At 36.1% G+C, this 15,448-nt stretch overlaps 1 protein-coding gene across 1 annotated transcript in view; it reads right to left on the bottom strand.

Moving 5' to 3' along the window:
- Window positions 1–15,448, bottom strand: part of NDE1_1 (NADH:ubiquinone oxidoreductase) — a 79,901-nt gene that overhangs the window by 42,129 nt on the left and 22,324 nt on the right. Inside the window, exons 11-17 of the mRNA XM_035729976.2 lie at window positions 14,075–14,329; window positions 12,647–12,822; window positions 10,950–11,103; window positions 9,525–9,700; window positions 6,322–6,430; window positions 4,878–5,020; window positions 2,880–2,976 (exon numbers count right to left, since the gene is read on the bottom strand). Of these exons, the coding sequence (XP_035589337.2) occupies window positions 2,880–2,976; window positions 4,878–5,020; window positions 6,322–6,430; window positions 9,525–9,700; window positions 10,950–11,103; window positions 12,647–12,822; window positions 14,075–14,329 (1,110 nt within the window). The remainder of the gene's footprint in view (window positions 1–2,879; window positions 2,977–4,877; window positions 5,021–6,321; window positions 6,431–9,524; window positions 9,701–10,949; window positions 11,104–12,646; window positions 12,823–14,074; window positions 14,330–15,448) is intronic.

Here is a 15,448-nt window from a genome sequence, read left to right as displayed (position 1 = left end):
GAATACGATGAACTGAAATTACTGAAGTAGTAAGGATCAAATTGAAATAGGCTATTGATTGATAAACAAAATAGAGGGGAGAGAAACAACGGGACAATTACAAAAAAATCTGTTAAATCTGATTCATTGAACGTTTGTAACACTAACTTCCTAATCGACATTTTTAGACTTGATATATCTATAACTAACTGAAAGCCGAATGAAAATACAAAACAAGAGTTTGACTTCTAAATTTCATTAAAGACCTGTTTACACTGGCAGGGAGTTGGTCTCGGAGTTTTATAGACAAAAAGGCTGATATTATTAGTAATTTGAGTACTGACTAATCAGGAGGGAAAAAAACAAATACAGTAGCTCCGATATTTTACTGGAAATTGATAACAGCAACTAAGTTGCAGTATTTAGTTTTACTTAATGCAGATCTGGTCACACATTACAAACATGTACTTTATATAATTCAGAAGACAAGAAATTTAAATACTTTTAATTTCAATAGTATTTGATACAAATTAATGTGTAACTCACAAAATACGCGTGAATATACTTGATGTTAAGTTATATTTTTAAAGTATGACAGTTAGTGATACTACTGTAGCGAACGAGAACTCGAGTGGGGACAACTAATTGCATTTTAATGCAAATTACCGAGTTCTTTGGTAAAATGTGGAAACCATACATTCAATACATCATTTGAAAATCCTCCATCAACTCTTTCAAAATTCATTGCTATAACAATTACCCTCTGTTCGCGTTCTCTTCGATTCAACCTTCTTAACCGTCTGTTGTCAGGAATTCCACTTCTGATTAGTGTTATATACTACTTATGACAACATAAAAAGCACACACAATACTACTACACAGTTACATAAACCGAAGAAAATGTAGCAGAGCTCTTTTCCGGTGAATCTGTCAACTAATTGATTGAAGGTCGACTTTTAAAATTATCAGGTCACTACATAGATAAAAATTGAAAAATATAAAAAGGTAACAAATATGATCATCATTAGTCGCGTGACTGAACATCCGTTATGTTTTGAGTTTGTAGGTTGGTTTCATAACCCGTGAAAATTCAACAACAAAATATAACTTCATATGATCGTGGGACAAATACGCTCATAGCAGGAAAGCGTGGATTAGAAGGGATAAGTGAAACTCACGTCAAAGGACATACACAAAATAGTTTAGTACTTATTAACAAGATCGCCTAATTTTTATGAAAGTACAAACTACACAGGTGATACAATTTTCAAAGGTGGGTAAAAAGGGAATAATCAAATCGGAGAATTTTCAATATTACCTCATCCGAAATAACCATATTTGTTTATTTCTACCTTTTAACAAGATGAACATCTAGGAACTATGTGTTTTTTTTTTAAATAGAAGAGAATAAAAATTTACCAACAGAAACATTTGACAATATTAATAGTAATTCAATATTTCAACCGCTGTTAAATGTTAATTTATTTTGCAGTTATTGGTTAAAAATTCAGCATTGTTACATTTTTTTGAATATATATATAATGAGGACTGGGATACTTCCCGGTTTCAGTGAGTTGAAGAGGATGCGGCATAATCGGAAAATACGACTCAGTGTTTCTAAGATTCTACTGTGTTTATTTTAGTTTAGTTAGATAACTACCACCTGCATATTAACGCAGTCAAACACCATATCCACAGGAATTTTTAAATCATCAAGCAGCACGAAAAACTGCTAGATAAAAGTTCGAATAGTATGTGTCGTAAACTAATTTGCATTTATTGACATATATAGATCAATTGCTGAAAATAAGTTGCGAATATCATATAAAAATGGTATTCAATCGAAAGCGAAAAGGCATATTGCCTTAACTTCATTATTGTAAAATCTTATATTACTTATGAAGAGTGTCAATCAGATTCTCAGCTTCAGTGCTCAAAGTAGGTGTGTAGGATAACATGGCTGAGAAAATGAGGGGAAAAAATTAATTATTTCGAGAAAGCACAGTATTTTTTGAAAGTAGACTCTTCATTGAATATTTAAAGAACTGTGTTTTCGACTAGTTGTAAAAATAAAGGGACAAACAGCAAATTGCCTGAATTTCAGAGCTTTGAAAATTTTTATCCTATCCCCCGTCAGACGTTCGCAAGAATTATTAAGTGCCTTATCGATAGTTGTCTTTGGGTGGTTGCCCTTTATCACTCGCCTTTTTGCTCGCGATCTTGGAAGTACGGACCTTCAAAATGAATGACATTAACCTGTGTACTTGATGTAATTGCACACTCGACATTAGTCATCAATACGTGTAAGCGATTGGCAATTAAACTGTATCTAACACCTTGAAGTTACAACATTTTGTCACATTAGCAGGTATCTATTATATTTATCAGTATGGGGTCGTGGAGATTGTTGAATTTTATTGACATCACAAATTGATCTTAGCTAGACAAACTTTAGAACCTGGAAGCACTGAATGACTGTTTTGCCTGGGTATAAGTTCCCTCGGCAATGAGCATCTACGACTCCGCAGATGGAGACAGAATCCAGGGGCTTCGGCATATCCAGATCGTTAAGTCAAGATCCAATGTAGTTCAACCACGTGGAGAGTGAGGTAGCTACCCACTGAAAACAGTGAAAGATGGTCACACAATGTCGTGGATTGATTGAATTTAGATAGTAACATTGTTGGATGCCGGCTCAGTGGTTTAGAGGTTAAGCGTTCGCTTGTCACACCGAAGATCATGGGTTGGATTTGCATATACTGAGTCATGAATGAGCACTGTCGAGTCAACACATATTAAAACGAAACAGCCGTCCAGTGCTTCCAGATTTTCAATGGTTGTCTAAGAATGATCGGATGATAGGAGGTAATAAACATGTAAATTCCACGAAAAAAACATACTTGGTTTAACCTCACAAATATAACCGAATTTCTTGTTGCACAGTTCATTACTCCATGTACCAATGAAATCTAGTTCGTGATGCATTACAGCACAACTCTAAGTACATTATGAAAATGTATTTTAAAAACAAAAGAATATGAGAGAGACAATAATGAGAAATAATTAAATGAATCACTTCACAGCACTAACAAATGAGTTAGTGATGATTATAGGTACCGCTGAAACTACCTTTGAGTCAAAATTATACTGGCGAACAAACTGATGTAGAGTATGTTAAGATTTAAATTCCAAACTCTATGGGTGAAAGTGCCGCATTTTGGCTGAGAAACTAAGATTCCATGAATGGATACATATTTTCCACAAATAATACATCACTTATGTCAAACTCTTATTCATCATTATGCAATGAATTCACCGATTCTACTATTGAGTAAACTGGAACGTCTCTATTAAAATTGCTCGATTCACTCTTGACTTGAAAGGGTTTTGTGGAAATTTTTTTGTCAGTCAATCATGCATAACGTACAATTTAATAGATATATTCACTGGTCCACGTCACTATACCAAATCAGTACAGCTATATAGTTTTACTGTAAGATTATTCTCAGATTAGTAGAAGTGGTAACAGTATCAGTAATTGTACATAAGACAAAGTATATGAAAAGAAAAAAGATTTACGGAGATTTTGAGATTGGGGTCCTAAAATAAACCAATTACTGAATCCATCCGGGACAGTGCTAACTATTCTGAGCGATGTCAACGAAATTCTGCAACCATTGTTTACGATAATCACGCAAACTCTAACCAGCAAGTCGACATATATTAAGACAACATAGTTCAATCGTGAATGACGTCACGAAGTGGTACCACTTGGTTTTACCGTTACTAGATTACTCCCAACCTAATCTCACATCAGAAGGGTATATGGGTAATTATTTATTCAAGGACATAAACATTCGTACAAGTAGGCTGCACATGTATATACGTAAAACTTCATTATTCGATTTGTATGAGGGCTGGAACACCACCCGGGCGCTCAAACTGAAGCAGGTTCGATCGTCAGCAATGACACCCGACATAGAATACATTTTGATGTTTTGCTGGACACCTTTGAAATTAAAACCCATCAAACAAACAGGCTAGTTTCTGTGGGAACAAAGGGTGATACCACTTCTTTATTGCTCAGGTGGACAAATCGGAAGCACAGACCAGTCACGCGATTGCAGATGGATTCTACGAATCTGCTCGAAGGAGAGGTGTTAGCGGGATAAAGATTAGAGCATGTCTCGTGCGGGATTGTGTTGGGGCGCGCTGACTGGCTATTTCTTAACCAATCAGAGCTAGTAGATGGTTACAGATGACTACCGCTTTTCTTATTATGATACCTACTTCCATTATTGATTGTTATTTCATCTTATTTGTGTGTGGGCTGTGATACTGCACGGGTGCCCAGATCGAAGCACGTGGTTTCCTTGGGAGCCACATCGGGAGCCTGTGACCTAGAGGTCTAATCCACAAGGCAGTGTAGCAACGTAAGGAAATGCGATCCCATGGTAGCCGGTGACCAACGATTGGTTCATACGCCATTTGTTCCTTCAGGATACCCAAGTGCACCACTGGTTTGGAATCAGGGTTTTCTAATCTTCTAGGAGGATCCTCCGTGTCCACCAACCCGGCTTAAAACGCCAGACATTCGCTTTTCGTCCTCTCAATTTCGTAGACAACACCCCTGCCGCGAGAAGGCAGTGAGTAGGAATTCTGTGAGTGGCTGTATATGCGTGGCTATCTGAGAGCATTTTGAGATGGATAGCTGACTCTCTCCACTTTTGATCGTATCAGGACTTTGGGCTACAATGCTGAACATTCTCATACTTAGACAAAACGGCCGTATAGTTTTCTCAGATTTTCAGTGGAAATCTAAGACCAGTTCGTGATTTAAATAAACTATAAAAATAATAACTTTAGCCAATCTCAAAATAAATAGTTGGCAGTCTTACAGATCCATTAGCATTTAGTTCGGTGGGGCGCCAGTTTGTATAGACAACATCATGTTGATTAATCCATGTATGAATATTTCGTTCAGAACGTAAACCAATCCATGCCGATAATTGTTGATTATCCATAAGAACAGTTAAACCATCTATAATAAGATAAGACAATAAACAATGATGACAACAAAGTATCAGTTAGTTTATATTCTATATAGTGTTAAGCAGCGGTAATAACAATCATTTTTTAGGTTAATAGTTACAATGGCCCAACCAAAGCGCAGTAGCGGTCGTTATAGAAGTAAGCTGGTAAAAAGTAATGGCTGACCGAGCCAAGACGTGGCATTGATTTGTGAAATTGGATTATGTGAAAAATATACGCAATTTTTGGTCGGAGTTTTGTTTAATAAGTCTAACCAATGGTCGGATATTTTGGGCGAAAAAGGTTCTTATGTTCGTTTATTTCATTTGTTCATCTTGAACTCTATTTTACTTAATTGAGATTTACTATCATAGACATTATTTTTACATCAACTAATTTAGCTAAAATCAATTAAATCTACTCTCGCGGTATTAGTACTACAACTGATCCAAAGTGTGACAGCTTGGATTGATGTATATTGGGCTAGGACCAACATTGTTTATGATGAAATAAATATACGGCGGAAATGGGCTTATGAATGATAAAAGACCCCCACTGATATATACTGTTAAAGGTAAGAGTGATTTGATAAGAAAAACAATATCATGTAATAATGAGATACATCTATTCGGTTGAAAATATTAAGTGTATTAACATGACGGTTACCTCACTCGTTGAAGAAGGAATTCAATGAGAATTTATAAAGTACGGAATGATGCTGAAACCCAAGACAAATGTAAATAAAGAATGGATGCATCTAAGTCGGGCAACCAATTTTCTGTCATCTCATATAAGATCGCAAACCACTGGTCAAGATTATCTCATACATCGCAATCAAATAGTCTATACACACATTACAACACGGCTCAAGCTAACAATCAGTAACTTCATAAGAAGCTGACGTTATTTGGTTGAAAATGACCACTTTTCTTCGTGTAAGTACAGCTTACTATTTAGTAGGAAAAAAGCTACGAACTGTCATCATCAAGTTACTTTTACTACGTTGACTAATAAAGATGGTGTTAAGTGGGGTTTGATGGGTAAACGAAGTTGCTTGGCAAAAGCACAGTTGAAAAATATCATCTGAGTAATACGGTTTCAATTTAAACAGCAACTTCAAATAATCTAAATTAGCAAGAAAACACTTTCAATACTTAGTGTATATCATAAACACATATGTTCGAAATTCAATGAAATTTCATATGAATTAATAGTTATCAAGTAATATATGCATACACATTGTGGTTATTTACCATCAAAACAGAAGGTTAACGAATGAAATACAATAGATGTATGTGATCATTAGCTTACCTTGCTGTTCATTCGATGATATAGTGGCTAGGTGAGCATCAGCATCCCAAATTCGACACAAGTTAGAAGCAGTTAACCAGTCCACTCCATCATTTTTATTCGCTTTTATCTATTAAAAGTCAGTAAATTTAGTTTAAACATCAGACTTAACAGACAATAATTAGTAGGAAGCTTAAGATAAACACCATTAAAACAGTGTTTAGTGATAAAAACACTATGACAAAAAGAACGTGTTTATAGATTCAAAAAGCAATTAAATGAGCAAAAAGACAAAAAATGAGTGATTTAATGCGCAGAAAACATGAAATGAAGCAGTGGCCGATTTTCAACCACTAAGCCCCAGGTCCAACCCCCGCTCCATGTACATTGGTTTGGGCAGATGAATAATATGATTTGTACTTACACTAAGAGTATAGCTCATAACCAAGTACCCACATGGTGAATGAGTAAACTATTATAAGACGATGACTTTTTGGCAGATCAATTTTGACAGCAAGAAAACATTTTGAATGAGATCTCTAGAAAATAATCTCCAGACGTCAGCTACAGTGGATCATCTTACACAATATCTTCATAGTGCACTTGTTAACTTTCCTTTATGTTTTGCTGATGTCTTGTAATGTGTGTGAATTTCAACCGATACACATTTGTACCATTCCCTATGGTGTTTATGACTGACTAAATGGATGAGTTGTAGCTAGCAAAAATATCAAAACAAAACCTGCGGTAGTTCCTGCTATTAAGATGATTAAACATCCGACTTAACAGTAAATATAATTTGACATGTTACACAAATTTAAAAAGAAAGGTAGGTTGAAAAACACCCGTTAAAATAAGTCAATCGAGGTGACAAGAACTAATTAATAGCTGATTTTTCTTATTTATTTGAACACATAAATATTGGTACAAGAGGGCACCAAATATATATGCGCCACACAAAACAATGACAATTCGAAGAGAATAAAAGAACAATAACGAATAGATTAGTGTAAGGTAGTATAATAATATTAATAGTAATAATGGGGGAAACGGAAAGATACAGTCAGAAAAAATCTTTTAGTCAGAGAAGAAACAACCATTTTTTTATGAAGAAAATAAAAGAAGGTTACGGCAGGATCGTCACTGGCTTCTATTCTGAGCCATATCTGATAACGTCTATAGCCACTGTGTTGCATCATCTCTCGGACCCCAGCCAGGGAGTCGTGAAGGACCAACACAAGCCAGCCCTTTACAGCTTTCTTTTATACCACGACACCATGTAATACACTGACCACCTCTCCGCTTTTTACAACCAGTCCCAGAGTCTGAAAATACTGCACGACGTGGAATTCTCTGGGACGACATTCGTAGAACATGTCCAAGCCACCGAAGTCGGTGTTTCAAGATGGTGACACTAATCGGATTATCGTCACTCGGCCCGAACACACGATGCCGAACCTCTGCATTACTGACATGATGTTGCCCCTGGATGTCAGCAATCCTTCGGAGACAACGATGATCAAACACAGAGGGTCGTCTAACATCCTCAACTCGGAGAGGTCAGGTTTCACAAGCATAGAGCAAAACTGCTCTCACCGACGCGTTGTAGTTCGGACCTTTACAGCCAGACTGACATCACGAAGGCGCCAAAGGTGGCCCAGATTGGCATAAGCAGCTCTGGCTTTCACTATACGTGCATTGATCTCATCACTCACGCCACCACCAGCACTTATGCAGCTACCTAGATACACGAACTTCCCGACTACTTCTATCTGCTCACCAGAATCCTGCCAGTCTTGTAAAAGTACTTTGCACTTCGAAGGTGCAAAGCTGATACCATAACTACGGACACTAATTGCCAACTGATTAAGTGTGGATTGCATGGCTTGGGCATTATCGCTCAGTAAGACAATATCATCCGCATACTCAAGGTCGAGAAGTCTTTCTCCAGGCAACAGATCCACACTGTCATTACTTACATCCATCAGGGCTGTTTCCAGAATGTCATCGATGGCAAAGTTGAAGAGGAATGTTGAGATTGGGCAACCCTGTCTAACCCCACTGCTCGAATGGAACAATGGAGAAAGGTGGTTGTATGCCCTCACCCTGCCTGAGGTGTTTGTATATAGGGCTTTTAGGATGTTAATAAACTTCTCAGGCACACCCTCCTTCAATAGACAATCACAAAGAACAGTCCTGTCCAACGAATCGAAGGCAGCCGTGATGTCGAGAAACACTACGATTGTTGGCCTGTGATAAGTATGACGGTGTTCTAACACTTGGCGGAGGGTGAAGAAATGATCAATACATCCTCGACGAGAACGAAAACCAACCTGCTCCTCGCGAGTCAATCTTTCTCGGGTTTTGAACAACCTACGAAGTATGACGGAAGCCAATAGCTTGGACGCAATCGGAAGTAGACTTATCCCCCGATAGTTGTTACAGGAACGACGTGAACCCTTTTTAAAGATAGGGACAACTATCGACTCATTCCATGACATTGGTACACTCTCTAGTTCCCAGACCTTTGGAAAAATAACGCAGTCAGCTTCTTAATCAGAAGGTCGCCACCATCTTTATAAAGAGCCGGAGGTAAGTCATCTGGGCCAGGTGATTTTTAGCGCTTCAAAAGTTGGAGTTCCCTGTGGACTTCCACCTCATTCGGTGGATCAGTCGTCACTGGCCATGGAGGGCAGGACAATCTGACCGATGTTGCCGGAGCAACAGGCCAGTTGAACTGCCCTTCGAAGAATTCTGCCCATCTTCCAAGACTTCGATGGAAATGAATGAATAACTGATAAAAATAGACAGACAAAATTTAAAGTATACAAAGAAAATACGATGAGTATTTATAAGACGAAAGCTTAAGCAGCACTACCTAGATGTAAATTATTACAGTCCTTGAGTTGTTAAGGTGTGTACTTAGCTCTTGACAGGTAGCAGTCTGTACAATTTGGTGAAAACCGTACGAGCTTCTTCTTCTGTGCAGAGATTTTTTTAATAATCAATCCACAAAGACTAGTGAGACTTCCAAGATAGGTAGGCCCATTTCTTAACAAAATAGTATTCAAATCCTTGTTGTTGTTTGCTTTCCAGATAAATTGCAGTACTTCAGATGTTTTTATTCTGTACAATAATCAGAAAGTTATAAGGTAAGCAAAATGCCAAATAACAGATGAGATCACGTCAATACAGCTATGTGTACGTAAGTAACATAAACTTACCATGAAACAGCTTCCAGATACCAACATAAAACCTTCAGGACATTTAAAAAACAGCATATTGTCATAGGCTTTTTGGATAGACGATAAGTTAACTTTGGATGATATGTCAGTTGAACATATATACGGTAATGGTTTAAAGCATGAAATAGTCCCCCATGTATGTAAACCATCAATTTCTGTACAAAGAAATAAAGAGATGTATAATGATAAAGACAGAAAATCATTTGAGATTGTTGAATAAAAACAGAACATTGATTAAATTACACGACGTTAACAGATGAGTATTTAAAGCAATTATATTATATTAAATTTTAGGATTTGTTTTTCCTATAGCCTTACTCGAGAAAGAGGAAAAAATTGACTGCATTTGTATGGACTGGGTTGGATATTGTTTTTAAAGTGCTTCGGTGAAACATCTTAATTGGAAACGCACATACGCACTGAGGTTTAAGCCGATTGTTCCATACTTCCATGGGAGGTTTGTGGATATTGTTAAAATTTCAATTTATTTAATTATTTCTTTTAACACAGAGATATTGGTACAAGCAGGCAACAAATACATATGCACCACACGAATCTCATTCGATATGTGTGAGTGCTGTGATACTGCACGGGTGCCCAAACCGAAGCACGTGGTTTTCTTAGGAGGCCTGAAGGTTTGATCCACAAGGCAGTGGAGCATCGTAAGGAGATACATTCCCATGGTAGCCGGTGACCAACGACTGGTTCATACGGCATTTGTTCCTTCAGGGTACGGGAGCCCATGTGCATCATTGGTTTGGAATCCGGTTAAAGCGCCGAACATTCAGTTTTCGTCCTCTCACTTTCGTAAACAACAGTAATGCCACGAGAAGGCAATGAGAAGAACTTCCCTGGCAGAGGCTATATACGCGTGGCCATGTGAGAGCATTTCAAGAGGGAGAGCGGACTCTCCCCACTCTCGGTCGTACCAGGGTACTTAGGGGCGAAACAAGAGGAAGATCGGAAATGTACAGCTTTTTAGCGTATTAATCAGATCTACAATATGTTTTACTTAGTATGAACGTTCAAGTTATCAACAGTTTGTGTAACTTAATAAGCAATGCAAATTAAAGTAGCCATCGAATGAAAGTCTAAACATTTCTTCCTTTTAGTAATTTAATTGAAGCACACACATAAATACATACTCCTGTTATTGTCACTATAGTTGCAAATAACCACAAGCATACGTCTAGAGAACACTACTTAATCCAGAAAATATGTGTGTATGTGAGCGATACTAACCCGAGGAAGGAAAGTCAGCACATCAACCTGCATTTTAATGTGGAGTAGATAGTAAAAAGGTTTTCAAGTCAATAATTCACAAGCCAATAGTTTCTTATTTTCAAGGGAAGAGAACATATTCTAAACCGAAACAGAAATAAAATAGAAGAAAAAAACACTTACTAGTATCGATATAAACACATTTCTTTTTAGTATTTTGAAATCTCAATTGCCAAAACGTCAATGGCACGGCACCATAAGAGGATGTCCACAATAGATTATCATGTGAATTGAAAAGTCCAATGTAAGCCTGAGACAAATTACTATGACTAGTTTCCTATATTTATTTACATAATTAATAAAATAAGAAATGACTTTATCTTTTATCTAAAAAAAACAATTAAAATATATTTTGGAAAATGGCATTGAATTTTTGAGTCATAAAGCATTAATAATTAAAAAAGTGTTTTCGGCTTAAAATCCCATGCCAATATGACATATCCGTATTACCTCAACACCATTTATTAAAATAGGCTTCAGCTGAGATAGTGATTTAGAACGGTTTGAAAGTAATACCTATTATCAGCTGCAAACAATGATCTAGCTCACCAAATAATAGATGTTTTCGGTTTTGAACTATACTTTGTGTGTGTGAGAGCAAGTGGTACTTTCTGGCTACATGTGAGTTTGAATAACTTCTAAAGACAACCAGAATTTCAGGTAGACGTTTGTGCTGATGATGTCGTTCAGAAGAACGGTGAAAGCTTCACGACCAATTCATCCAGCTCAGAGAACAATACCTCATCACAACCAGAACTTTAGGGAGAACTCAAGTATATGAACAATATATTTAACCATTAAGCGGTTAGTGATTAAATAAAGTTTTAGAATGCGAAAACATATACTGTCACGTATAATCTGTTTGTAAGTTGTTTTTTTCATTCTCAGTTTTTAGCTTGACGTAATAGAGGAATGATTTAATGGTTAAGGCATTCGACTTTTGGTAACTAGGTCCCAGATTTTAACTTCGCTCTATACAATTGGGTTTGAATAACCAAGTAGTATCATTATCTCTCACTTTTTAAGTTGACTCATTCACTAGATGCTTTTGATATTAGGCACACACTTTAAGTGTGAAAGTTAATGATACTATCTATTTTCACAAACAGAAGTAGATGGATCTGGGTTCGAACGTGAGACTTAGTGGCTGAAACTTGAACGCCTTAAGACACCACTCCATTTACAGTGTGGTTCATATCTAGGTGCCCGGTGAATGAATTTACAAAAAAGAATCCGCAGTGGCAAATAGATTGAAGTTAGTTAATCTATCAATTTTTCATGAAACCTCTCAGAATAAGCATCGAACATATATATGATAAACTTGTTTGTCAGTTTTTGATAAGTCGAATAAAGTTTTTCAATAATAATTCCTATTGATGAATGATATTGGATATCGAAACATTGGAAACCTGATTATCGAAAATGCTAAAAACTGAATTCCAAATGGATGACCAAATGATGTCAACAGATCAGACAATTCGATTCAACATATGACCAAGATTGTTCACTATTGAGTTCTATAAAATGTGAAGAAACAGCTATTCAAGTTTTGAATCATGCTCCACCTGAAACCTGCTGCTCGTGATGAGAACGACCTGTCATGATCAAATATCCAAGAATCATAATGAAAGCTCAAAGGTAGCGTCGCACACTGTAAAACTGAATGAGGTGAAAGGTTAGGACCGCACAGGAAGTATTTGCTCCTTCATGACTGAAGGTACACTTCGCCGATGCGTGTTAAGTAACACGATACCTACATTTCCGGTCTCTTACTGACTTAACATTAAAATACAAAATAAAGGCAACTAGAATACACCTACATGTTTCAGAGTATTCATAATAAACATTTGATGCTCTTCACTAGGTACAGTAGCTAGTGTCATGTTATAATTACGACAAACATAATCAGCTTCGTAAAAAGTAGCCATTTGTGAAATATAACGTATACAATAGGGTTTACGTGATATGTTTGTGCATATTTCGTTATTAACGACTTCTAAACAATAATAAAAAATAACAAACAATGACAATAATGAAAATAATTACACGTAAATTAATATTTGATTTACAAAAATTAAAATGATTTCTATTTTATTTTGAGATGAACAACACTTGACTAGCATAAGTTTTCGATTGTTATTATTGTGTAGGGAGTGGTGGAGATTGTTGAATATCATAGTTTATATTGCGAAGTATGATTTTAGCTAGGTAACATTTAGAAACTAGGAAGCAGTGGACAGCTGTTTCGTTCCGACAAGGGATCCCTTAACAGTTGACATCCATGATTCTGCCATAGGGGATCGGACTTAGGATTTGCAGTTTGTGAGGAGTGCTTAACCTTTAGACTATTAAATTGGTGTTCAATAGGTTATATTTCTAGTTTCAATAAATTCGTGATAATGTTCAACCACTTGTCTATGTAATTAGTAGTGATGTCTCAAACCCTACATGTTTGAACTTCAGTTGTCAATGCTTCACACTAGAACACTAAGAATGAATTCCCTCAATCGATATTAATTTGTGGTAGTGAAAATTTTAAAATATATTAAAAAGTTTCCAATCCATCCTACGTATACTGCGCAAAACGTTTATATGTATTACTCTACACGGCTTCAATAAGAAAAAATTGCAATAATTCGATTATGTCTGTTACACAACAACGCCCGACTATGATTAGACTATAATACGAGTGTACTATTGACGTTAAACACAAAACTCTACGCAAAGAGGATTTGTTAATTATGAACGTTGGTCAGCCAGAGTGAGTAATTACGTCAAATCACTGCAGAAATCTTTAACCAATTAGTGTTTTGTGTTTGTTTACCCTTTCAAGATGCATATTTCTTCTAGATTATTATATGATCGTACTCAGTTGTTTATTTTTGATAGACTATTTACGCATTCTAACAAGGTGTGATAATTAAAGCGTATGAATGTTTACAAGAGATTTTATGTTGATATCTATTTGTTTATGGATATAAAAAGTATATAAGTGAAATATCAACTTCATATGTACATATATTTCTTTTAAATCCGACTGTTATCTTCATATAATGCAAACAGTCACGAGTTTCCAAATTTCCTAGTTAAATCACAACAGCCTTCCCACTAGCTACGTGGTGGTTTTCAGTTTATTAACAAAAGTACTCCACCCTGAAATAACATAAGGACCATAAAACCTTCCTGTATGTAAAAGAAGACAATAAAATACATAGTATTGAAACATTAAAAAGCAGTACAACATTTACCTGGAAGCTGATCATGTGACGGTGCCGACACATTCGTCAATAATAACTGACAAAAGTATAAATGACGACTGTTACAGTTAACATCGTTCCAATCATGTGTACGGCTATGTGATATGAAACAACCTTCAATATCACCATTCGAAAAATGTCTACTAGGTTCATCAAGAGCAAATGATAAGTAGTCCACAGGACTTTCGTCAGACCAATACAAGCTTGATTTATTCAAAGCCAATGATCTGTCTTCTGTAAATTCATCTGTAAAAACAAAACACACGAATTTAAGGAAGAATAAAAAGAAAAAGTCAATACTCTTTTTCTGTTAAGTATAATGAAGCTTAAAATAATTAATAAGATTGAGAGTGAAATATTAAGAACATATATTAGAACTTTAGTTCACCTATTTCAATTGTCACACTCCAATGGTATCGACACGGACAGTGTACAAGGCTTTCATACATGAAATGATTTTTGATTACTCGGTTGTGTTTGGAAGTAGTCGACCGAGTTTCGACTACCTTTAATCACCATTTCACATTTCAACACAGTGTATATTATGTCCACTTACTGAAGCCACCTTGCAGTTTGATAGATAGAAGTCATTCAGTACTAGGAAAACACAACAATAGTCACTACGCTAAATACTGAAAAATCAATTGAGTTAACTTAACAGTCTTAAGTGAATTGATATTTATCATTTCATTAAAAGACATATACTCTGACAGTAAATTACAAAAGAGAAACAAGTTTTTTTTCTGCATCTCGTGTTGAGTTGAGAGAAAAGTCAGAAGTTAGGTTCTATCATACTCATGACTCGAAACTCATACAGTAATATAGAGTAAAGTCTTGATCACGCACCAATATAATTAAGAAATTACAATATGGGCATAACTACACCATAAGTGGGAGAGAACTAAGTAATAAACAGTAACTTAAAAAAGACAATATAAAACAAAAATTTATGCATCACGGAAAAACTTACAAGCTAGAGAGTATAAAAATACAATAATTTAGGTATTTTTGTTGAGGACGTTAGATCCCCAGAAATCACTCGGACAAAATCCTAATTTTGTAATTTTATTCTGAAAATTTGAATTTTATGTTTTCGCGCCAAGAGACGCTTAGTTGACCTACAGCTTATATTCCACAATCGGAAATCCTTGACTGTCATCTATTGACGGATTTTTTTTAGTACGCTATTGTGTGGCTCTCCCAATGGCGTTTCTATCATCATATAATTAAGCTTGATTAGCGTGCTGAGTGACCTCGTATTTTCTGAGTGTTGTAGAATACACTCTCTACACCTCATTAAGACTTGATCTAGTTAGCAGGGCCGAGGACAACGGATTAGAATAGCCTATCGCGCCACTGTATCTT

This window comes from Schistosoma haematobium, chromosome ZW, assembly GCF_000699445.3.
Source record: "Schistosoma haematobium chromosome ZW, whole genome shotgun sequence".
Taxonomy (NCBI): Eukaryota; Metazoa; Platyhelminthes; class Trematoda; order Strigeidida; family Schistosomatidae; genus Schistosoma; species Schistosoma haematobium.
Note: the sequence above shows the minus strand (reverse complement) of the source record. Positions and strands in the feature narration are given on the sequence as shown.